Genomic DNA, 25,695 nt, shown 5'->3' on the forward strand with positions numbered 1-25,695 from the left:
TTAAGGTAATGGTAAAAGGACCAAGGAATTGTTCTTTTCTTATACACAGGAGAGAAGAGAGAAAGCGATTTTGGGAAGGCCAGTTTTATCAGCACTTCCACTTTTGAAGCTTTCGCTTGGGCACCTTTTGTTCACGTCTCTGCTTCCCGCCCGGGCAGTATGCTCCATATTCTGTTGAGGTATGTCCATGTAACAGTCGCTCCCTTCAGACCTTGGTATAACCTGTCCTCTTTTGAGAGTATTATGATCCCCCCTGCCTCCACAAGTGTGACAAGGTAAAATATGACATCCGAATGGCCATTGCAGGCTGGATGAACAGTTTATAAACTGCTAATTTGACTTTATCATTTAAAGTAATGGCAAAGCCCAAATCTTCCTATTTAATATATACAAATTATCCCAAGGCAGGACTAATAAGCCCTAAGGCAGGGTGCTGTATATTAAAAAGTAGATTCCAAAAAAGGGGGGACTGGGAGATCAATGGTCCAGTGTACATCCTCCCAAATATAACACTTAATAAATCTGAGTATACCGTTCTAAGCACAACAAAAATATAAAGCCACAGGACAATCCTCTTGTTAGGAGCAAAGTGCCCTCACACACCCATTCGGATGTCATGCTTCATCACTGGGCAAGTTCCTTGTCAGAGCGGCGCTGCAATGTCTGACGGGCACCCCAAAAGGGGGCTCTTTGCCGGAGATCTTTTCAATAATCGAGTGCCCAAGCCAGAGAGTAGTAGCAAAATGGTGCACCATGTATGGGCACACCAGGAAACAGGAGAGCAAAAAGAAAGACATTGTTTTGACTTCTGTTGTGGATAAGGTGAGGTCTACTACTTCTGCCGCTCTCCTGATCACAGTTGCAAAGGACTTAGAGTCTTGCGTAGCTATGGTCAGACCAAAATTGGGTTGCGGGTTTCCTTTCGGTTAATTTTTGTGCAACAGTCACACAACATCAACTCGTGCTTGAGCCAAGGAACCAGAAAGACAGACATTGTGGGTGTCAGACACTGGGATCTGGCAATAACAGACCCAGTAGTTTTAGGTCAGGACATGTCCCTTGCACACTAGAAAAGTTATCCAGGGGAAGAAAGGCCAATGTCAGGAGAAGGATCCAGGCCACTGGCATCTTCTAAATCTTGAGCAAGGTTCCTATCATGAGTCATAACAGCAGCATTGTCGTTGTCAAATTAGTGGGGTGCAAATGGGAGTAAAAGTGTGTTGTATGAGACCTCAAGGGAAGTTTAAGATGAGTTTCGGAATCCAACAAAACTATAGTCTCTGCTTCCAGTGTTGATGATGTCAGTGCCGGTGTAGAAGCTTGGACTGGTGGCGGTGCCAAATGTTTCACCTGGTCGGCTGAGCCGAGCTCGAAGAGAGGGTCAGCACCAAGTCAAGTGGCACAGTTGGTGGCAGGGAGGGAGCGTTCAGCTATAATCCTTAGGGCCTGAAGATGCACCAGAGGGATGCGGAGGGGTACTAAAGATCCTGACCATGGCCAATCTATTGTGGCATTGTCAACAGCCCCAGGAAGCTGTGTTGCATCAAGAGCAATTTCAGAATCTATTCTCGATTCAATGAATGACTAAACAGCCTACAGCTACCTGGGAATATACGCAACTCAGTGGGAGTGGCAGGATGAAGGAAAGTGCATTGTGACTTCTTGTGGGTTTTTGGGGATTTTTTGGACTTACCTGAACTTAGTGAATTCAATGTTGGTCAGTCGCAAGATCTGACTAGTGGGTGAGAGCTCCCTTGACATTTAACAGGACTGGGTTTTCCTCTAGTTCCTTTGGAGTTCCACAACAGCAAGTTTGGCATTGTGGATCGTCTTTTGGCTCATCTTCATGCAGCAGTCACACAAAGCCAATGCTTGAAGTTGAGATCTACAGAGTCACAGACATTGTGGTTGTCTGTCACTGGCATCTGGAGATAATAGTCCCTGCTGTTTTAAGTGGGGACATGTCTCTTGCACCCTTGATAAGTTACTGTGGGAAAGGAATTCTGTCAAGGGGACAGCATTTGATGGAGCTTTGGATCTGCATTGGAAAGCGTAATAAGAAAGGAACTCACATAGGGGAGTGTAGGTGGAGCAGATATAGGGGCCTGATCTGGAGGTGTATAACACCAACTGTTAATGTGCAAGTGAATTGCTACTGAAAATTCTCCAGATCAAGTCTGACACTTGCGGGTACTCGAAAGGTGATGAATATAATGATTATAAGTTTCTATCAAAAGATACACTATTTTTCACTCCATGCATATTAATTAAGCAGGCACTAGCCAGACATCCTATTTTAGCTTAGCAGGAAAAAGGGAAATGACCTGTAGAAAGATCACATCTTACTACACAAAATAACAATATCAACTGAATATAATAGCACATAATAATTTGTAACAGGAAAAAGTGCTTTGAAATGATGAAAACAGTATGTACTTTAAAATGCACTGAAAAGGAAGCAAGTGAAGATTTATTAAGCGCAACTTCACGCTGTTTGGTTGACGAGAGGTCAAGATGATAATGGATGATGTTGCAAAATACAGGTTTGGATTGCAGTGTCTGAGATACAGTTTTGACATTGGTGCTGGAGAGAAGCTCTTTCATGTTACACACGTATGTTAGGCAAATTAGCTGACAGATATTTAGGTTTTGATATGAGGCTCGAATGAGAAGTGGGGGTCTACGCTAACTCCAAGATTTTACTGTGCTGAAGATTTACGGCTTTAGGAGTGGCAGAAGATAACTGAAGGTAGAAAATTAGCCAAGAGTTAAGAACAAATGGTCTGATATAGAGTTTGGCAGGCAGGAATCTCTGTCACAAATGCAATGGAGTGCCTTGTCCACCAACCCTCAGTCTCCCAGGCTCATTTGGAGATGGGGAGAGCTTCAGTTTCCATTGAAGTAGCCACCGTTGGCTTTGCCGACTGAAAACTTCCTCAGACAGCCCAACCAAGTAGGGGTTGTCAGAGGAAGGACGTTACACCACCCACCCTATTTGGAGTGGATAGCATAATGAAATTTTTCTGTTTGTCACAGCTAGGAAAAGCCTGACAGAGAGGGACAGAACAATCCTCCCCCACCACACACCCTAAGAGAAACTCCTGCAGAATGGAAATCATTAGTTTTGTATTTTTCAGAATAAAATCCTGCTTTGGGACTAGTTTGGTGAACTGCCATCAAAAACGACGGCAGATGTCTACCCAACCTTTAAATACTGACAGGAACATTTCAATGTAGAGAGATGACCATTGGGTCTGCAGTAAATTTGACGGATGGTAGTCTGTTAAAATGGGAAAAGTAATGTCCTCTGCTACCCTGACGGACAGAGTACCATCCGTCAAATTATAAATCTTGCCCAGTGTTTTAGGACTTTGAGGCATAGCTCAATGGATTTCACTTAATCTATGCATCAAGGGACTTAAGTGTGTCACTAATTTGGAAGATTGCATTCAAACCATCTCCCAACAAACCTGCATACAGATGAGCATTATCAGCACCGGGACCCCACAGTACATTCCCAAAATGGTGCATGGAGATCCTAAATATGCCAAGGAGACTTGAGCTTTGAAGGATTCTGTATGTTACTGGGCATAGGCGAGGAGGTTCAGTATTTCTGATGGAAGACTAAACACATTATCCACTGCAAACTTCAACAATGGGTTCAAAAGAAAAAAAGCTTATTTTTAGGCATTTCCTAAAAAATGTAAGCCTTAAACTATACATCTATGCATTTTCAATAGTACAGAGCATTGTAATACAACAAACCTGAAAGAATAGTCAGATAGCTTAGTCACTCCTAACCGAAAATACAAAGCTAATACTCATTGTTATCAATACAGGGAGAAAACCATAGACAAACTGGTAAACCCCAAGAAGTGAAGATAAAATACTGCAGATTGAAATCAACTGTCACAAAACCCAATTTTTCTTCTGTGAATGGTGGTGGGCTCCCCACTACTCATTAGGTCAAAGAGTTGTTTATCTTCTTTGGTTGTGTGGCTACTTTCTGCCCCCTCTAAAACTATGACACAGGATTACTTTAGAGAAAGAGCTGGACTAGGACTACTGGAGTCATCATAAAGTAACTGGTGAAGAGACCGTTAAAAGGTTAACAATCAAATACAAATAATGAAGATCAAATGCAACTGTATCAACCATTCATAATGAATCAACTGTGGTCACCACAAGAGTTGATATGTAAAATGTCCAATACAAATGGCAATATGAGCGTACATTAGAATAGATAAAGTGCTGAATCAATTTTTGCGAGTGGAGAGCTAACCCTTACTAGCATAACATTATAAAGGGTAAATGACAGAGGAACAAGCTTACCTCATGCGGAGACATGATATGTAAACAAGGTGATGCTAGGATGTCTTCTGGGCAGTTCACTGAATTAGTTTGGCTTTCACCTAAATGGAAACATATATTTTTGGAATAGGAAGCTGTGAACTGACACATTCATTTTTAGAATAAATATGCTACAGTACCTGTAGAAGTAGTTCTGCACACTTCTCACCCTAAGGCAACAGATGTTGACATTGTTTTCAACGTTACATGTTTTCTAAATATATATTTCAGCTACTAGAAAACATGTGGAGTTCAGTGGAACTGGGTTTCACTCTATTTTGTGATAATGTGAATTTAAGGAGACAAATGTCAGTCACACAAACATATTATCACCCTGTATGGTTAGAAAGCATATAATGTAAGCAGCGACTACTGTTACAACAGTGGAATATTTATGCTCCCTTTGCAGGAGTGTGGCATAGGGTGAATATTAGTATATTAGCCTTATGCATCATAAGCAGAGAGTGGCTCTGCCATTTAGCATGCTTACAATGCCCACAATAATCTTCCTTTTTAAGGTAAGTGAAAGTGAGAAGCAGGCATATGAAGCAGACAGACAGATGGGTCTGCTTGTATTTAAAGAGGAAGAGGCTATTGTCTTATTGTCCAGAGTTGTTACTGTACTTCCCTCATCATCTTCTTTCGGTCCAAGCCAATCTGTATGAGGTGGACAACTGATAGTAATTACCTTCCTGACCACACAGCAGATTGCATCACGGCCTAAGTGTTTACCTGCATGCTAAGCCTTTCTGAACTTCACAATAGTGTGAGGCAAGATCTGAAGGACTTCGTTGATGAAAGAGAGTAATGCTAGTAGGTGGGTGCTAATGATTGTTAAAGACTGTTGATTGTTCTTCAATCTATTTAATTGTCAACTTTTGGGTCAAGCCCACAATAATAATGTGACTAACAGCTATTAGCAAGGGGCAATAACTCCTAGTTGCATTCCATTTGATGAGTTATGTTCTGTTTTAAGAGTCCTTTGAAAAGAGTACATTTACCCCACAAAGGCAACATGGAATTATACAGGGAAATCAAAGCAGTAGAAGGAAGGAGGCAAGGCCAGCAAAATACCAGCTCACAGGAAAGATATGAGAGGACTCCTCACCCCTATCCATGATCTTATAGGAATCCATCAAATGAAGATCTCATCTGCTTACTTCAAAACTGGAAGCGCTTAGAGCAGGTTTAACTGCACCTTATGTTGCCTTTATATATGCGAGCCAGTACAAGCAAACATATAAAAAGGTCTTACAGCACACTTCCATGCAGAAACGTCTTCAGCAGAAATGCCTGTTGAATATTCTTCTGTACTGGACCCAGCCACAACTTATCTAATGGCAGTGCTTATGGACTCGGTTTACACTACAACTAAAATAGACAACTTGTTGCTCCAGATACATTGCATTACTTTAAATCTTGGAGAAGTCCTAGAAAGATCTAAGTTTGTGGAGAATGGGGCTGGTACGATCACAACTAAAATGGCAAGATCCGATCTACAGTTAGGGCTCACCAGCAAACTATGTCCCGAGAAGGGGGTCTTGGAGAGGCCACAACCCAAAGCTCTGTCAAAATTATTCTCCATTTGGAAAAACAACATGGCTGTGGGACTTATGCTGAAACCAGGTGCACCCCTGTGGGCTATGGTCACTTGCTCTTTGAATTTCCGAAACACAGAAGCAATACATCAGTTTGCATACAAAAACAAAGAAATCCAATGGGAAGGTCTTGTAATTAGGATGTTTCTGGGCCACACAAAATCCCCACAATGGTAGAGGAAGTTGCCTGAGGCAGTGAAATGCAGACTGCTTTTGCTGTTAATACCAGGAGAACTGATAATTATCAAATATGGGACATTGGCACCTGAAGTCCTCTGCTTTGCTGTTATTTTGTTTCTCACTTGTTTTAACTTGCAAGTGGGAGTGATGTCACTCTGTGCCTTCATTATAAATTACACTTCTATATGGTGCATTGCTAATGATGGTGGGGTTTAGGGATGTAACTATCTGTTTCGTATGGAACCATGCTGAAGAAGAGCAATGGTAACCCCCAGTGACTCGCCTCTAGTTGTTACGAACTGCAGTTATTATTATGGACATAGGTAGTTGCTGCTTTCACTGGAGCAGACATGTTTGCGTTGGCATTTATTTCCGGAATGGGTACTGTTCCTTCTCTTGCAGTGTTTTGGTTTAAGTGTTATTGTTGTTCATGCAAGAGATGGGGCAGGCTCCCGCTTGCAGAAATATGGAGGAGGAACAATATTTTTTCTAACTGTGATGATGACCCTAACTACATGTGAGCAGTGCACGGTAGGACATATGAAGCTTATGAATGGAATGTACATGGCCTTAATGATGATGCAAACAGGCACAGGCGGCTTTCATTTTTTTAAAATATGGGTGTTAGGTTTCCTGGAACAAAGCAGTCCCAAGTGCAAGTTGAATATTCTGGAGCATGACCAACTAGCTAAAAAGCGGAGGAAGGCTTGTATTCTTTCTCATACTCCACATTCTCCAGAGGAGTGACTCTGGATAGACAGAGGGGCCCTATTCAACATCTCACCTGTCGTGAAAAACCGCCAAGGGTGTCATATACTCCTATGCGGGAACCTTACAGGCAGGACGTATGCCTCCTAAATATATGCCCATCACATTATTGACATGACCTTCTTCCTAAACTACTGGAGGTCGTGTTGCAATTGCTTGACACTTGGGCTGGATAGTAAAACAGTGTGATTATCAGGTGTGTTCGATAGGTCACCAATAAAGACATGCCCTGCACACAGACTTATTAAGCAAGTTACTACCTTGTCTTATTGTCTTGGTCCTGATGGTGCATGGAGGGCGCAACACGCCAGTGTTTTGCCCTACTCTGTATATTCACACCCCCACCCAACCGGGCGTATATCTTTGTGAATCATACCTGTACGATCAGTGTTCGGAAGCACAGTGTATGATTAGACTCCTGTGTAACTACCTTCCTCATTGTTTGCTACATACCTGACTATGTCACAGGCCTGGTATCTAGACATGGAGGCTCAGGGTTAAACGCTACTTGACAATGTTTTTAAAGGGGAGTTTGGAGAGATGCTGAGAGATTATTTAGATACTACTACCTCTACAAGGGCAAAGAAATGGCATATGTTTAAACAGGAAAGATATGGAGAGTGAGTAGATTTCAGCAAGGTTTAGGATGGAATTGCTCGAATAGAAAATGAGTCTGTGCAGAGAACAGAGCTGACTGATGACCTTTTGAAACACAAATATCACCACGGTCAGCGAAATGCCTCCTCAACTAAGTTCTCCTTCGTGTGGGACAGAGAGGGTACACAAAGATAGGACAGATTTTAGAGCGGTTAGCATTGCTCCTACAATTTGAGATGCTATGGACCTACATATTACAAATTACTGGTGAATCTGCAATGCTGCAATGTCAACTAATGACGTTTTTCAATGTTCTTTAAAAACCTTCTACTCATAACACATTGGGACCAGGGTGGATGTCATTTGAGGTTTTTTAGCAGGGTGTTGCGAGCAATCCCAAGATTAATACCACTTGAGGTTTGTAAGTAACTGAAATATAACCACCATTTACGGAAGCGACACCATGTCAAATACATCTCAGGAATGAAGGAAGAGTGTATGATGTAGAATACAAGGTACAGAAATGGCTTTGACACCTTCAAATCAGAGTTACTCTTTCATGTTTTTGAAAGGTTTAACTTCAGCCCTTAACTCTTCAATCTAATTAAACTTATATAACCGAAGACACAGGTAATAGTGAACACTGGATGTGAGATTTCAAAGCCCTCCTCAACACCAGACCTGCCTACCTTAACCAGCGACTCAACTTCCACGTACCCCACAGGACCCAACGCTCAGCCCAGCTCTCCCTTGCAGAAGTACCCCGCATCAGGAAAACCAGAACAGGAGGACGCTCCTTCTCCTACCTCGCTGCCGCCACCACCTGGACCATCGTACCCATCCACATAACACAAACCACCTCCATCCCCACCTTCACAAAGGAACTGAAGACATGGCTTTTCTAATCCACCTCCAGTACACGATACACCCTCTGTGCCTTGAGACCCTAACAGGTGAGTAGCTGCGCTCAATAAACTCTGATTGATTGATTATTGAATAGCAGTACCAAGTAGCGATGCCTATAGTCCGGTCCTATTTGTACTCATCATGAAGTCAAAGTCAATATGCTGTGAATGAACTTAGTAGAGTGGGGGATAAGAATAGGAGAAATACAGAGGGTCCCTATAAGCAGATAAAACACTTGCGTACTTGAGGGACGCTCCCTATTCTGATCCCTTGAAAATCGTAAATGAGCATGGAAGTCTCACTGGTTCAGTTGGCACATCACAATGTCAGTGCCCTCCTGGATTTACGTCTACAGTGGCAGTCAGGTAAACTTTAAGTATCTTGATATCCGGGTGGCACATGACAAGCGAGAGTATATTAATCTGAATGTGGGTTGTGTGCTTAAGAGTACCATTGTTTATGATGGGCAGAATAAAACTGATTAAGATGGTGGTTTTTCCCCTGGTGTCTCTGTTTACGCTAATGTGTCGTTATAAGGCCAAAAGCGCCATGCCATATTTACAAAGTGGCGCAATGCATAAATTGCACTCTTTATATCCCTTTGGGCTACATTATGCCTGCACCAGCCATAATGTATGCAAAGGTGGCATTTTCTTGTTAAGGGGGGGCAAAAAAAAAAAATGGTGCAAAACTATCTGACAGATTTATTTGCGGCATTTTCTTATGGCACTTTTAATGCCTGCTCTGAGCAGGCGTTTAAAGGAAGTGTCAGTTGGTTACAATGGACCTCGGGGTGCCTTGCAGGATTATCATAAAACATTTTTACGCTAATCCTGCAAAGCGCTGGATTAGAGTAAACAATTGTGACACTAGTCCCTAACTACCGCAATGTTGCGCCGTATTTTAAATACAGCGCACACATGGTGGGGTTAGGGGAGCGCTAAGGGGTGCAAGAAAAGTGGTGCAGCACTGTGTGCAGTGCCATATTGTTCAAATATGCCCCATAGGGTCACATTTAAGAGTCCCTAGTGCCATTCTAACGCCACATTAGTGTAATTTATTTTAAGCTAATGTGGGTTAGGAGGCCAGAAATGCTGCGCATGCATTGAGCCACTTTGTAACCCTTTGCACTACATTATGCCTGCACCAGGCATAATGTATGCAAAGGGGGCATCCCCCGTTAAGGGGGCTAAAAAAATTGCGCAAAGAAATCTGACAGATTTCTTTGCATCATTTTTTTCCGTCACTTTTAACGCCTGCTCAGAGCAGGCATTAAAAGGAAGCTTCCATTGTTACAATGGGCCTCTGGGTGCTTTGCCGGATTAGCGTCAACATTTTTGATGCTAATCTTGCAATGCGCCGGACTAGCATATACAATTCTGAAGCTAGTCCTCTAACTACCGCCATCGTGAACTGTATTTGAAATATGACGCACACATGGTGGTGTTAGGTGGGGCACTAAGGAGGGCAAGAAAAGTGGCGGGGCACTGTGTGCCGCACCACTTTTTTCAAATATGCCCAATAGGGCAGTGCTTAATTTGTAAATAAAAAGGTGCTGGTGCCCAAAGCCCTCCACTTAAGCATGCGGCTGCTGCAATTGAATGTGTGATCACGGATTACAGAGGCAGCGTAATCCTGAAGCCATCTCGGGCCTCTTAATCCATTTACAGGCACTCCTTGCCCCTTCAGCTCACTCTTGCGGATTTCTGCTTTTCCCACATGGAGACGCTTTTTTGTTTTTCTCTTCCTTCTTCTTTCCTATATGTGTCTTTTTCTCACACTAAATGCTTGAGGCAGAAAAATAAGCGCAGGCCCTCCAAAATAAGTGCTGGTGCTCCGCACCGGAAGCAGCAAGTACCAATTAAGCACTGCCAAAGGGGCATATTTAAGAGCCCCTAGTGCCATTCTAACGCCACATTATTGTCATTTTTTTACACTAATGTGGCATTAGAAGGCCAAAAAACGTGGTGCCATATTTACAAATAGGCGCAATGCAAGCATTGGGCCACTTTGTAAACCTTTACGCTATATTATGCCTGCACCAGGCATAATGTATGCAAAGGGGGAATCCCCCTGTTAGGAGTGCCCAAAAAATCTGTCAGATTTCTTTGCGTAATTTTTTTCCAGCACTTTTAACGCTTGCTCACAGCAGGCATTAAAAGGAGGTTTCCATTGGTTACAATGGCCTCTGGGTGCTTTGCAAAATTAGCGTGAAAAATGTTGATGCTAATCCTGCAAAGCGCCGGACTAGCATAAAAAATTCTGACCCTAGTCCCCTAACTACCACCATGGTGCGCCGTTTTTTAAATATGACGCACACATGGTGGCGTTGGGGGGCGGAAAGGTGTGCAAGAAAAGTGGCGCTGCACACTGTGCAGTGCCACTTTTCTTAAATATGCCCCATAGTTCTGTTTTTTGCAGCAGGCATATTAACCCTCTATGCTACTTTATGTTGAGTCAAAGCTGTCACTATGCAAAACTCCGATCTCTCTCTTTAGCAGGAACATTAATCACAAGCAGTTAACTGTTAACCAGTGTCAAAGTGCATATGCTTGCTCCCTTAAAATATGGCGACATTGGCTCCTACCCAATTGACATATTTAATTTACTAGTAAGTCCCTAGTAAAGTGCACTGCATGTGCCCAGGGCCTATAAATTAAATGCTACTAGTGGGCCTGCAGCAGTGATTGTGCCACCCACATAAGTAGCCCCTTAACCATGTCTTAGGCCTGCCAATGCAAGGTCTGTGTGTGCAGTTACACTGCCACTTCGACTTGGCATTTAAAATTATTTGTCAAGCCCCAAACTCCCCTTTTTCTACACACGTCACCCCTAAGGTAGGCCCTAGGCAACCCATAGGGCAGGGTGCTGTGCAGATAAAAGGCAGGCCATATACCTGGGTGTTTTATAAGTTGTGGTAGTGGAAAACACCTAAATTCATTTTCCACTGCTGTGAGGCCTGCTGCTTTCATAGGCTAACATTACGGCTACCCTCATATACTGTTTGGGTGGTAGATTCTGATCAGAAAGGAGTAGACAGGTCATATTTAGTATGGCCAGAATGGTAATACAAAATCCTGCTGACTGGTGAGGTTGGATTTTATATTAGTATTTTAGAAATGGCACTTTTAGAAAGTGAGCCTTTGTATGCACTTAAAATGCTTCTGTGACTTACAGCCTGTCTCCAAACCACATCTGCGCTCGGCTGGTTGACAGTCCCCTTGTGCATTTCACCCAGTCAACCACAAACACAGGATGCCCAGTCACACCTGCACACATCTGCGTACTGAATGAGTCTTCTTGGGCTGGAAGGGTGGAGAGCCTGCCACTTACATGTTAAAGGACAGTGGCCTTTCCGTCACACAATGGACTGCCAACCCCTCTACTGGGACTCTGGCAGACAGGATTGTACTGAAAGAGGACCTTGTGCACTTCAAAACCACTCTTTGATGTCTCCCCCACTTCAAAGGCACTTTTGGGTATATGAACTGGGTCCCTGGCCCTACCAATTTAGACACTTCTTGGGACAGACACTCTGCACCAGAACCTGCAACCTGCCAAGAGAAGCTGCCTGGCTGCCCAAAGGACTCAATAGGACTGCTTTGCTGTAAAGGACTGCTGCCTTGCTGTTGCCCTGCTGCCTTACTGGCCTCTGACTCTGCTAAGAAGTGCTCTCCAAGGGCTTGGATGAGGTTGCCTCCTGTTTCCTGAAGTCTCACGGCCAAAATGACTTCATCTCTGCAAAGAAACTCCTTGTGTGGCGAACATCGACGCACAGCCTGCTGGAATCGATGCAGAGCCTGCCTAATGGTAAAATAATCACAGCATCGCCAAACCGGAACGACGCAGCTCAGCTCCCCGAGTGGAGATCGACGCAGCACCAGTGTTGTGACCAGACCTTTGATGCACAGCCCACTGTATCAATGCATCGCCGAGCCGGAATGACGCAGCCGGACTTCCTGCAAGAAAAATCGATGCAGCATCTGTGACTTAACTCTGCACGCCCAGGATTTCTACGCATTGTCCCTGGGCGTCAAAAGACCCTGCATCCCAAAAAAGATTCAAGCCAACGCAAAGCCCTTGCCGTGTAGAAAGGAATCGACGCATCGTCTGTGTGCGCCCGAAAATCTGACACACACATACCTTTTTCCACGCATCTGGTCCTCATGCGTGTAATTTTGATGCAAACCAGGTACTTTGTGCTTGCAAGAGACAATTGTTGCTTTTAGGAACCAAACATTTCTTATTCCAAAAGTGATATTTCAAATAGTAATTATCACATTTTCATCGTTTTGACCTTAATTTAATCAGATAAATATCCTATATTTTTCTAAACCTGTGTGGTGTCTTTTTGTGGTGTTCTCGCTGTGTTATTGCATGACTTATTGCACACATACTTTACACATTGCCTTCTAAGTTAAGCCTGACTGCTCAATGCCAAGCTACCGGAGGGTGGGCACAGGATAATTTGGATTGTGTGTGACTTACCCTGACTAGGAATGTGGTCCCTACTTGGACAAAGGTGGATACCTCTGCCAACTGGAGACCCCATTTCTAACAGCCTGAATGTCAATGGGTGACATATAATACAATTCCTGTATGTCATTTGAGAAGACAAAAACACAGTTTTGGGTGTGTGCAGGCCAGTTCCTGTTGTACACTAAGCTGCCTAAAGCATCTTGTATTACTAGTGAGGGGTTTCTTGATAAGCCACCCCTGTCCAATCAATATAAGAGCTTCCTTCACTATGACATGGTCTGCACCAATTTTCCCTCTACCAGGAACTCTTCGACGAATGCTCTGCCATGGCTCTTCAGGTCCTGTTGAAATGAGAGAGGATGAGGGAGCAGATTTGGATTGGGATAAAATGTCAGGTATAAGAAGGAAGCTCTGGTGTTTGTAGTGCTTAGGGTCTGATATCCTGGGTTCCAACCCTCAATTAGGATCAGAGGAGGTCAGGAATGCATAATATGGACAGTGGGGGACATGTAAAGTAGTATGTGAACTACATGATACTCACTTCTGGTATACAGGTGGGACTACTGAGGCGATGGGGGAAGAGTGGCTATACACGACTCAGACTGTGGGTAGGCGCATTGCAACATATCCTAGTATTTCTGCTCACTCCACTTATGACAAGTTAGTCAACTGATCTTACAACCCCCGCATTTAATTATTTTTTACCTTCTTGGTTCCTTGTTTCCCCTATCCCGCGTCTCCATTTTACTTCAACTTTCTCTCCTCAGTACCTCATCAAACGTGCTCTTCTCGCTTCTGAATTATTTACTGCCATCAAACAACTGCAAGTGTCCTGCCTACTCCACCACAGCAGCACTCGCCTACTCTCTGTGGCATCTTTGTGTCTCAGCCTGCATCCTGGTAGGACTGAAGCTAGTTCAACACTTCCAGCTGAACAAGAGGTAAGCTGATAATGCAGTTTTACTTGTCCTGTATTCTAATAGCTGTGAGCACACCAGACTATAATAGTTTTTGTTTGTCTCTGTGTTCAATCAATACTATCGAGAGGTGATTCTGAGGGGATCCCAGGCTGATGTTGGCACCATTCCAAATAATGTATTTTATGTCTTCTTTTCTCACATTTGACTCTGGGTTCGTAACTCTAGAAGAGAATTTTTGGGGCACCACACTCTGGACCAGTGAATAAACTAGTGGGGTCACCTACAACGAGCTTATCTACTGATACACAAAATGTGTGTGTTTAAAATGTTTAAATAAGACTGTATATTTAAGTTTAATTAGATATACATACATATATACAAAGGCAGATTTAAATATTGTGAGCAAACAACACTACTTTGTAATGAAAGATAGTTGGACAAATGAATGTGTGTGGCAAGGGTCAGTGTATTTTTTCTGTGCAATCTCCTGGCACATTCAGCAGCTGTGGTGGTGGGGCACAAGAGAATGTGGGGCAGGGGTTCAGGACAAATAAAGCTGGGACGCAGGCCACATCTGCCCCACTCTAGAGACGAAAGGGAATATTATCCTGTACTTCAAGTTGGAACAACTGGAGCTGGGACTTCTGGCTATTATCTTTTGAGCTCTCACCGCAACCCGAATCCTGACATAAAACGTTGGTGTACACTAAGAACTATTGAGTAATGTCTATTTCTAATTTATTCAGTTCAAATCCCTGCATTGCATATACTTTACCCCTGTTGTTATTGATACAATGAACGTTACCCACCCTGGCTGCTGCCCACGCTGTGGACAAGGCAATGAGAATTTCTTGAATATGATTTGTTCACAAAGAGTGGTAGCAAACTACTGATAACAAAGAAACTCAAGGAAAAGGGATAATGAGCCCCAATAAAAAGAGTCTCTTTCTTACACTGAAGAAAATAAGTATACAATATGCATTTACGGCACTGTGTCACCTCCTGGCAAAGAGATGGGTGGCAATGCACTGACTGCCGAGAACGGGTCCAATCCATGATATACGGTTCAAAGATTTACAATAGGCAAAGGCTGAGGAAATCTGCATGAAAGGAGTTTCTACTGCTGAGAAGGCAGTGTCTACACAATTGTCTGATGACACAGGAACCTGAAGCCCACTTTAAAATGATAATCTGTGTGCATCCTTAATCTATTATCAGACTGCTTTCAATTCATAAAATTAATTTGTAAAAGGAAGGGTAATTGTCCTTCAGACCCAAGGAAGTTCGCCAGAGGCACTTTCATCAGGTCGAAGGGCAATATATTATTTGCTTTTTCTTTATGATCTTTTGATGATGATAATAAAAAAGCTGATGGAAGCCCAGCATTGGCTACTTTTTATAGCCTTGCAAATGTGGATGATTGCTCCTAGGGAGGGAGAGAGAGGCACTTCATAAAGAGTATTATGTTATATTCTTGTCTTTAGGAGATTTTTTGTAAACACCATGTTTACTTAACAGAAGATAACATGGCACTATGCAAACACTTCAAAGAAGCCGGTGAGAAGGCCACTGTATGCTTTTTGCACTTAATAGAGCACTTTAAAGCCACTGCATTTCAAATGGTAGCTAACAAAGGAGACGTAAACCAGGCAAAATGCGATAATGCTATTTTAATTTAAGTAATAGCCTAGGGTCTGTGTTTCTGAACAGCTAAAGACTATTTACATATGTCTTAAGATAATACAAAGGCATTGCATTGAAAAGGCAGAGAAGATTTTCTGATGGTGGAAGCAGGATTTCGTGACTGTCAATATCTGACTGTACACAAAAACATCTGGCGTTTATGAGAATACATATACTTCTCACTATGCCAGATGAACCCAGAGAGCTGCAGATAAAAATAGGCCCTTGTACAGGTTGCCATTAAGTGGAGGGGAGGCAGCAAGGGGTAAAAATAATATTTTACCTGAAGGGGTTTAGTCTTATGTGATTGGAGGACATTTATCATCTGATCACTGTAATGCTGAAGTACATTAAGGGCCTGATTTAGAACGGCGGAGGGGTTACTCTGTCGCAACGGGGATGGATATCCCGCACGTCGAAATTCAAATACCATAGAAAACAATGGGATTTAGATTTGAGATCTAAATCAGGCCCTAAGTCTTTATAGCAGCAGTAAGAAAGCCGGAGTAAGTAGGTGATTAAAATGCAGAGAGTAACAATTCACCCACAGTATTGAACAACTTTGCCAACTGATGAAGGGCTGAGGACCCTTTAAATTGAAATACAGTTTGCAAAATCTTTACATAAATTCTGCAATGCCAGTATTTTTCAGAATGGTTGCGAATTAACTAGGCTGCTCACTGAGAAAGGAAAACGATGTCTCGGCTAAATCTTTTGCTGAGAAGCTCAACCGGTGCAATAAGATGTTGTGTCATGAACTGCAATCTGCTACTTTAGTATCATACAAGAGGCACCACTCACATTCGATGTGTTGAGTCTTCAAGTAATTAAACATACTTATTGTTAAGTTAGTTAAACATCTTTACACCATATGACTATTAAAATAAAAAATACAAACATGCGTAGATTTTGGCTCCAATTTCAAATTATAGTTAAAATGATATGATCCGTTGGGCCAGCCCGCACCCCCGCTACATGTTACCTGGCTGAGTGATTTAGCAGAATGGGCTACCGCAGATGAATGCCGCTTGCGGAGGGTTCGATTGGATGAGCATGCTGACCGGGATTTGGAGCTCTGGCGTGCCATGATTAATGAGTTGACTGGCATGCAGGAGAGCGAGGGAGAGGGTCCTTTGACTGATGCGTCTGCTTGTGGAGCCGTGGTCGAGCATTGGAGTACTGGGTTCTAAGGGTTCCTGAGGCATGGATGTTTGTCTTGGTGATCATGGGAGGGCGCGCTTCCAGTCTTGCTACGCGAGGGGGGTCGCCGTGAGTGACCCCCCCCCCACGCTCCTTCCCCCTGGCTCCTGTGTCATTCTGGGATGCTGCTGTGATCCCTCCCCGGGCAACCCCCCACTCCCCATTCCCCCACCGTTGCACTGGATGTGCACTGCTCTATTGGTCTGGTTGTGGAAGTCATGTTGGTTGGGTCGCCCTAATCTAATATCACTGATGCCTTATATCTTTATGCACGCTCAGATAGAGCAAATGTGTGGCCTTGGATATAGAGTCTTTAAACTATTATTGGCATAGAATGTGCGATTGGACTGATAGTCCCTCCCTAAAGTAATGTGCTATAATGTAGTACATAGTTGTAAGTGTTTATCTTATGCATAAATAAACAATTTAAAAAATAGTTAAAATTATTTAACTTTTTATAAAGGAGGTGACCTAGCGAATGCTGTTATTGCTGCTATCAGTCAAAACTGGAAGAGTGGTTTGTGAGTGCTCAGTACAAAAGGAATTTATTGTATGTGTAGCATTATTATCACAATACAACATGGAGTAGTATTTGTGCTGGAGAGTCCGTCTCTGGAGAAGGAGCGAGAACAGGGTTTGAATGATAAACTGCTGTGCGTTCTTTTTACTTCAAAGCGATTTATTGAATTTTAATATAAGTAAAAAGAAAAAAACAAGATGCAGAGGAAAAACAAAGTACTGTAGCAAGAAGACACAAAATACACACGACAACACTATATATAAGCACGGCAGCTGGTCTCCAAACGTTTTAATCATATTGATGTGTGTATTTGAGTGATTTAAATAATACAACTGAAAGAGTGGATTAAAATGCAATTATCCAAATGTTTACTTTTGTTATGTTCTTGGAATCAAATCTATCTCGCCCTCCTGTGTATGCATACATCCATGCAGGACACCAGATTAGGAGCACTGCTTGGAGACCCATTTAGTAGAAATTGAGAAACTGCAAAAGGAGCCAGTTTCACACTTAACACACTTGCAGTGCTTTTCTCTACTCAGTACTTCTGAGAAACAAGTTATAATCATTATTAAAGTTTAGTGAATGATTAACAAAAATCTTTGCAATCATACAAACTTAAAACAATCGGGGGAGGAGGGGCAGGCTGAGCTCGCTGCGAGTACATGCTTTCTCTCCCGCTTCAGCTTTGCGAGTCTCTTGAATGGCTGCTGGAAATTTTCCCTTCTGACTGCTCCTGGATAACAATTTGAACAAGCATTTGCAATGCAATAGGTCTCGCATTTGCTTGAGTTTGAGCTACTGGTGTAAATGCATAACTCGACTTTTCTTGCCACATAAATTGGCCAACCCTGCCACATAATATGGTCCTCTGCCACAAAATTTCAGTGGCCTTGCATATAATGAAAGCACTTCCATTTACTGCAGAGTCTTGCCCAGAAGACCTTGAACATTTCTTAGACTGTTTTTAGTACCGTTTTCTTGTAATTTATTTTTAATGTGGGTGACTTGTGAGGAACTGTTACTGACATTTTCAGAGAAATGTTGTTTGTTTCAAGCTGCATCCATAAAAACGTTTTTTTAAGACCAAAACAGGACCTCGCATATGAGAAATGGGAGGATGTCACAGGGTTATTTGCAATAATATTGGTGAGCTGCTGCTGTGTTACAAGTATTGAAAACACACCTCACTATCCCTGAATATTAGATGTAAACACATTAACAATTTGGATGGGTGCCTATGCATTGTCAGTGACCTGGTCGAAGAGGGTAAGAAAGAGTTGGAACTGGATCATAAATTCATAGCTGTTACAAACAGAGGCCCCCAAAATACGTTTGGCACAGGGCCCCCAAAATCCTTAAGATGCCCCAGGGGAGAATTAGGACAAAAGTATGATAAATGTGGTTGTACAAGTAGGGATGTAGATTAGGCTGCAGTTGTAAGTAGCTGGGAGTGTATATCTTATGAAGATGGTTCTTCTCCTGAAAAGGGTTCATTAAAGAGTTGTAGTGAAATGTGTTTTTGACCACTGACACTGTGTTGCACCACTTTGTACCTGGATTAGTTGTCCAGTGTTCACCAGTTGCAGACTACATTTTGTATTCAGTTTAGCTGCCTATTGACTTTATCGTAGCGTTAGACACTGCCATGTTAAATGTATTAGCATTTTTCCACATTGTAAACTGTGCTTGTTTTCCTGCTTTTTCTCACCAAAGGCTTTGGTTGATAAGGATGCACTCAGACGGCAGGGAACGGCCTTGTTTTGATTTAGCATCTTGGGACTGTGGCCAAATCCCAATGTGTTATTTTCAAAGCAGACCTAAACTAGCCAGCATGTTTTGAATTGCTAAATGAGTTTTTTTTTCCAGAAAGCTTATTTTGGTTCTTTAAGATCTAAAAGGCCCAGTGCGACAGCAAGAGTAAGAGGGGCCTCAATCAGGATTCTTGATGTCGGATGCCTGATATCTGTCCCGTGAGCGTGGTAATCTCTTCCTCGTAGGCGAAAGGGGTCATCGTCTTGCTGGCATGAGAAAGACGAAGAGCTTGGCAGACCCTACCGTGATGAATTTTTACTTCATTATTTGCTTTGCCTAATATAACATAACTACATATATTTGCTGTGTACATTGCAGTTGAGAATCATTTTGGTATGTTTGCCTTTCATTGCTGTGACTATTTTTAAACATGTGCTTTCAACATGCTAACCTCCTTTTTAGGAACCTCGTGGAGAAATAATAATAAATGTCTTCTTTGACCTGAGAAGTGCATTCCAGAGATTTTTGGCAGCTCGGTCATTAGTGAAAGCAAAACAAAAGTTTAGAAAAGACGTGGAACTTTACATGGGGCAAAATTGAGTCATGATGGCTGACATCTCCTCGCTGCTGTTACTAAGGAGTTGGAACTGGAGGGGTGGCTTTTAATCAACGTAACGAGCGCTAACCTGTGTAAACACACTTTTCATCCCACGCTTTCAGTGGCTGAAACATACTATTATATGGTAAGCAGGGTGCACGAGAGGGGCTTAAGGAGCAGTGGAAAGAGAGAGGAATGCAGAGTTGTAGGTGTAGTAAGTGGGATAAAGCACATTACTATGTGAAATGACCAACATTTTTTAAGTCTTTCCAAACAGAGAGAGGGAGAGTGTGTGGATTAATTTTCCCTGTGTGTAAAAATTCCTGGTGAAATCCGACAGACACCGCACCATACCTGTCTGAAAGCACCTTTTCATGCCACGAGGGATGACAGGGTATATGTTTCAAAGCAACTTCAAGCTCGGCATCTATGTCAGCTCTTGGTGCTGAAGAGTTATGGCTTAAAATCTTCTCCAAAATCACTGAGGTTATTTTGCAGTTTTACAGGCGCATCAATTATATAACACAAGTGCAGATCCATTTTTTGGAGGGCACGGGCGATTAAGTGAATTGCCCAGAATCATGGGATCGTGAACTGATGCCGATACTCGAACCTTGTTCCCCAGTTACAAAGGTAGCTGCTTGGGCACTGTGCCACATCTGAGACATCTGTTGACGGACAGCATTATTTACAGTGTGAATGTTTTGGATAGCATGGACCAAAATACAAGATTAAGTAAAGCATGGGAAATGTAATCAGAAAGAACATGGTTATGTTAATGCTTTTACACTTCTAATATGCTGGTGGAAAAAAACCTGCAACATTTACTGTTCTAATGTCCACGAAGCAGGGAAAGGGTGCAGTACCACAGGCTGTCCCTGGGTGTCACTTAGGACCTCTTTTTGCCACATAAGGTACTGCACCCTGCAACCTTGAATTCAACACATCCCCAATGACTTTTGGGCGCTGTGCTGAAAAATTAAGCCCAGCACCCGTTTTGTGAAAAGTTTTACTCTGTGGATTCAGGTAATGAGAGAGTGGAGACAAGAGTCACATGCTGGCAGAAAAAAAAATAAGTAGCAATACTCCTGGAAAAAGGAAATACGCATAGAGAATGCTAGATTAAGAAAAACGTGTGAAATGTAAGCAGGAACAAAATGGTTATGTTAGCTGAGAGCAAGAATTTTCTGCAAATGAAAAGTGAAGTTTTGCTGAACACAAGCAGGAAACCAAGAAAAAGTCCCCCAAAGAACAGATAAACACGACAATGCGTAATTATGCAGCTCGGAAATAGAAAAAGAAGGGACAAAGAGGCATGATTAATCACTAGCAAGCAAGGATTTTTAAATGACACTGAAAAGAACAAATTAAATGGCTTTAAGCGCACAGAAGTATACTAAAAGTATACAAGAGGTCATACGCTTACGCTCAGCCTATAAAGGTGCAAATAGTCTGATGAGGCTGCTCTGCTCCCGGGCTCCCTCAAACGCAGCATTGAGCCTTGGAAGACTTTCTTGTTGTGGCTGGTCTGGGTTGCCGGTATGGTACAGATCAAGACTGGTGTGCATCACAGCGGATACCAATCACTTACATCGGCTGCCACTCCTGTCAGCGCTGGTTCCTGAGCGGCACAGAGAAGCATTCAGTCTAGCAGATCAGGAGTCCCATCCTGAAGCTGCTATTGACAACTCCAGCAGCTCTGTGTACTTTGAGGGATGATTTGGGCCCATTAATTCTGGTGGTGTCTCTGATTGAATAGGCACTCCAGGAGGCAGTTAGAAACTGCCAGATGGAAATGCCCGGCTCTTGGCTTCAAGCCAGTTTTACTGGATATATTGTTGCAGCTCCTGGAGCGGATACAGAAAAAAAGTACCTACTGCTACTGTCTCAGCTGCTGCTTCCTCCCATCCCCCCACCCTGCTCTGGGGTGTGGGGAGCAGCAGGTTTTTCAATTGTAGGCTCTTACAGCTCAGAGGATGCCAGCGAGGGGGGACCTGTTGACAATTTTCTGCTTCCCAGGATAATATTGCTTTGGCAAAAAAGTAAACAGTTTTCTTCTGAAAGCTAGGCAAGCAGTTACTTCAACGAGCCCAAAGAGCTCTCAGGGGGAGCATCTCTGAGATCATGTGGTGATATAATTCTAAAATCAGCAGACAATGGTCAAAAAGCACAGGGTAGGAAGCTACATCTTAACACTCAAGAGACTCTTTCATTACCCTCGATAGCTTAAGCTAGCAGCTCCAGTAAGGTTGTAAAAGCCTGACCTCAGAAGAATCCATTAAGGTACTGGGTGGCATAAAAAAAAAAGAAGGCGATGGTGACCTATTCAGCAGACATTAACAGGCATGGTCAGCAATCTGCTATTTCTGATCCAGCAAATGGAAGGGGTTACACCCATTGATGCTACTACAGCTCATACAGAAGCCCAGGTCGTATGGCTCACAATGGGACAGCGGAGGTAGATAATAATAGGGTGGCCATTAGTAAATCCGTCACTGTTAAAGTTGTGGATGAATCAGAACCACGCTTGCTACCGTTCAACTCATGCAGGAGCATCAAATGGAAGCATTGCAATACTATTCTCAGTTAGAGCTGATAACATTACTGCATCAAACCTCGTCTTTGCACAGAGTTAAGTCTTTATAAAGCTCCAATGGCTAGGCTGGTTCTGGATGTCCACAGGTCTATCCCATTTATCATATGTAGAGCAACACGTCAAGAGGGTCCTCTATTCCCCCTTGTTATTTGCTCTCTCAATTCAACCTTATTTAATATGACTTATTAAGAACCACTTTATCTGGCTGGTGGTATTTATGTGGGTGGAGAATACAATTAGCGGTTATGCGGAGGATGCGGCCATCTATTCTCAGAATCCTATTTTAGGGGTTGATAAGATCTTGACAGAGGCTGAGGGGTTTGGGGATGTCTCTAGATACAGGCTGAATCTGATTAAAACTAATATTTTAAACTTCAAAACGAAAAAGGATGGCTTCTGGGATTGTCCTGGCTGCAACATATTTAGGTGTTTAAATTAGTGATAAAGCGGTGTGAATCTTGCAACTAAATTATGAGCCACTCTTATACTTCTGTAAAATTAAGATGCAGTACTGCAACCATGTTCCTCTCAGTATAATGGGCGGTGTAATATATTGAAATGAATGTTCTCCCCAAATCTATCTATTTCATGCAATTTCATTACGTTTACCAGACTCCTTTTTGAAACACTTGGAAGAGGCTATTATTAGTTTTATTTGGCGATATCAGGGAGCTAAATGTGCTATTCGATGTTTAAAGCTCCCTTTTCAAATTTTAAAGTTTATTTTTGGGCAGCATTCTCTACCCATATTTAAGAATTTGCTGACTGACTACGAGCCAGGTTCGTATGTTCTTGACTATGAAATGGCTCTTGGGGCAAACTGGAGGTTTCTTCTATGCAGAACCTCTGACTCAACCTTTTTCAAACTGGTGCGTTTTGAGATAATTAAGGCTGCTGGCAAGGTATGGGGCAAAATTAGCTCCAAAAATGTGGTCCTTTTAATCCACTTACACCTTTATGGGGAAATCCCAACTTCCCCTTTGTTTTTCACAACTATCTTACTCGATCATGGTACAATCTTGATTTGTAAACAGTCGGGAACTATATGATAACAATGGGCTGTCTATGTTCGCTGCACAGCAAGCACTTTATGATCTTCCTCAACAGACATATTTAAGTATCTTCAATTTCCGATTATTTTACACAACTCCACATAAAATACTGATTTCACTGTTTCTAATATTTTAGCATATCTTTATTCTCCATAGAGTAAGTCAAAGATCAGAGATTTACTTAAAATGATATGTGATCACAAAGCTAGCTAACCTAGCATGAAAGCGGAGCCGCAGGCTAAGACAGACGGTGCTACCCAAACATATTTCTGAATCGCTAGATATAACAATTCTTCTGTGTCCTCAGTTAACCTTAAGCTCCAGCAACATAAACCTTTGTGCATGCTTTACCATACTCTGGATAAAGTTTTCAAGTGGGATATTGATAAAACCAGTAGCAAGTGCTACTGTGCAAAGTGTGGTCTGCAAGCAGCAGATATTGTGTATATGTTTGCTGGGTGCCCGTCGCTGATTCTTATTGGTCTAATGTATCTGTGTCTCTTTCCTAGTATCTGGGTTTTAGTTTACAGATATCTCCAAAGGATATTACATAATATATAGGTCTGACAATAGCCCTAGACTACCTATTATTATTTCTATTGCTATAATTGTTGCTCCTATGTGCGTAGCGAAAGCATGGATTAGTACCATACCAACTAGTGTTGCTGAATGGTGGGAACGTTTCTGTCAGAAATTTGTGCTAGTGTGACTAAAAGGAGAAGAGGTAATGCCAGTGTGAAGAACAACAGTACACATCAAGCATAGACTATAGCTCACTGGGTGGGCGGGCGATCGATATGTAAATGATTATGATAACTTAGTTATTTGCCAGCATTAAAAGCCTTCTCAGAGTAGCAATATCGGCGATCATAAATAGCATCAGCTACAACCTCCCTTATCCTGTTTTAGCACAAGTGAACATACAGACATAAGCTTAACCAGCCTAACATTCAAAGCTGCGTTTAGTGGATTCAAAGCTGCTGTGACGCCCTGTCTACAGGCAGTGCATTCAGAAGGTTCAACTGTTGGGAAAGAAAACATCTGGAGGGCTCGATTAATGCAGGGCACAAACATACTATATGTAGAAAGGATTTCATGCTTCTCTCTGCGGAGTCTGCATTTCGCCTCTAATGGTCGGATTTGCCATTTCAGGAGATAATCCAGCATTGGCAAAGTTCTGAACTGGAAGTTCCAGTAGTCTGATTTTTTTATGTACCTTTGGTAGTTCACCACTAGAAGGGCTTGTTTCCCCGAAGTGCTGTATGATGATGATAACATCCAAGCATGGGATCGCCAAGACTGGGCTTCTTTATCAGCAAGTCTACATAGTGCTCGGGTACTGGCATTCATCGCTTTTTTTTATTCGTTTTGGCTTTCTCCCATGTTCCAAATCTCCTGTATATGTAGATCATCTAGGTATGCATCCATATATCAAGCATGAACAATTCTGCATCTGGCTTTCCTTAATTTGTTCCATATCATGCATTTAAGAATGACGAGGGTGCTGATCTGTTCTTGCGACATACCTTGATGAGTGAAACTCGCCTAGCTAGAGACTGCCGGGGAAAACTGAACTCCAGATGAACCTGAGCAGGTGACGCCGGTTTTGGAAGACGGATGTTAGTTTCATAGATTTTTACACTCAGAGCATCTAGCAGTCCAGCGTCATTTTCCAGCATGATGTCACTTCCATAAGAAAGGACTGGTAAAACGTCTGCCTGCATAACCTGCAGGATTGGATCCATGCTGGGACCACACACTTTCTTTCCCAGGGTTAAGAGGGCATCCTGGAGGGCATATGCCATATTTTTAATTGACCCCTTTTGCTTCTGAAAGGAACCTTTTGGTCTAACCAAACCCCAAGGTATTTGTATTCCGACATTTTCTCAGTGTTGACTTCCCCCACCTCCCATGTACCACAAATGACACATTTGCAGTGCCCATTACTTCTGGGAAACAGGTGTCACCAAAAATAATTCCCACAGCTAGATTCTGATAAGAATTCGAAAAAACTGATTTTTAGTAACAAAGCTAGCACCTTAGCTTTATCACTAATTTGTTATCATTGTTTCAGTATTAACTTGAAATCTTTGTTTTACACTTATGAGCTAGGAAAACAGGGATTAAAAAATATTTTTGTGTGTTATTTTTTTCCTACTGCTAGAAACCAAGAACAAAGTGTTGACCCACCTACTTCACATGCATGATTAAGGAAGGCATTTAAATTAATGAGGTCCAAAGTTTACATCTGTGTTAACACTATAAGTACATTATGAAAAGCCCCCGATGCATGCTGCATGTTTTAAATCTGCTAGGTCTATTTTACTTTACTGGCAGCTCCACCTAACAGGTTATAATGTGGAAAGAACGCCGAGCATGACTCTTGACATGTGAAGCTCATAAAGGAGACAAGATCTTCAGTTGTTGCTGAATTGGCGGGTGTGAGGGGAGTCTGGAGCCATTGTTTTAAAAACAAGATCAACCACAGACAAA

At 42.4% G+C, this 25,695-nt stretch overlaps 1 protein-coding gene across 1 annotated transcript in view; it reads right to left on the reverse strand.

Annotated features, from left to right (window-relative positions):
• The window catches only part of ZGRF1 (zinc finger GRF-type containing 1), a 554,924-nt gene that overhangs the window by 396,308 nt on the left and 132,921 nt on the right, over positions 1-25,695 (reverse strand). The window contains exon 7 of the mRNA XM_069241594.1: positions 4,333-4,412. Coding sequence (XP_069097695.1) covers positions 4,333-4,412 — 80 coding nt within the window. The remainder of the gene's footprint in view (positions 1-4,332; positions 4,413-25,695) is intronic.

The sequence above is a fragment of the Pleurodeles waltl genome, chromosome 1_2 (assembly GCF_031143425.1).
Source record: "Pleurodeles waltl isolate 20211129_DDA chromosome 1_2, aPleWal1.hap1.20221129, whole genome shotgun sequence".
Taxonomy (NCBI): domain Eukaryota; kingdom Metazoa; phylum Chordata; class Amphibia; order Caudata; family Salamandridae; genus Pleurodeles; species Pleurodeles waltl.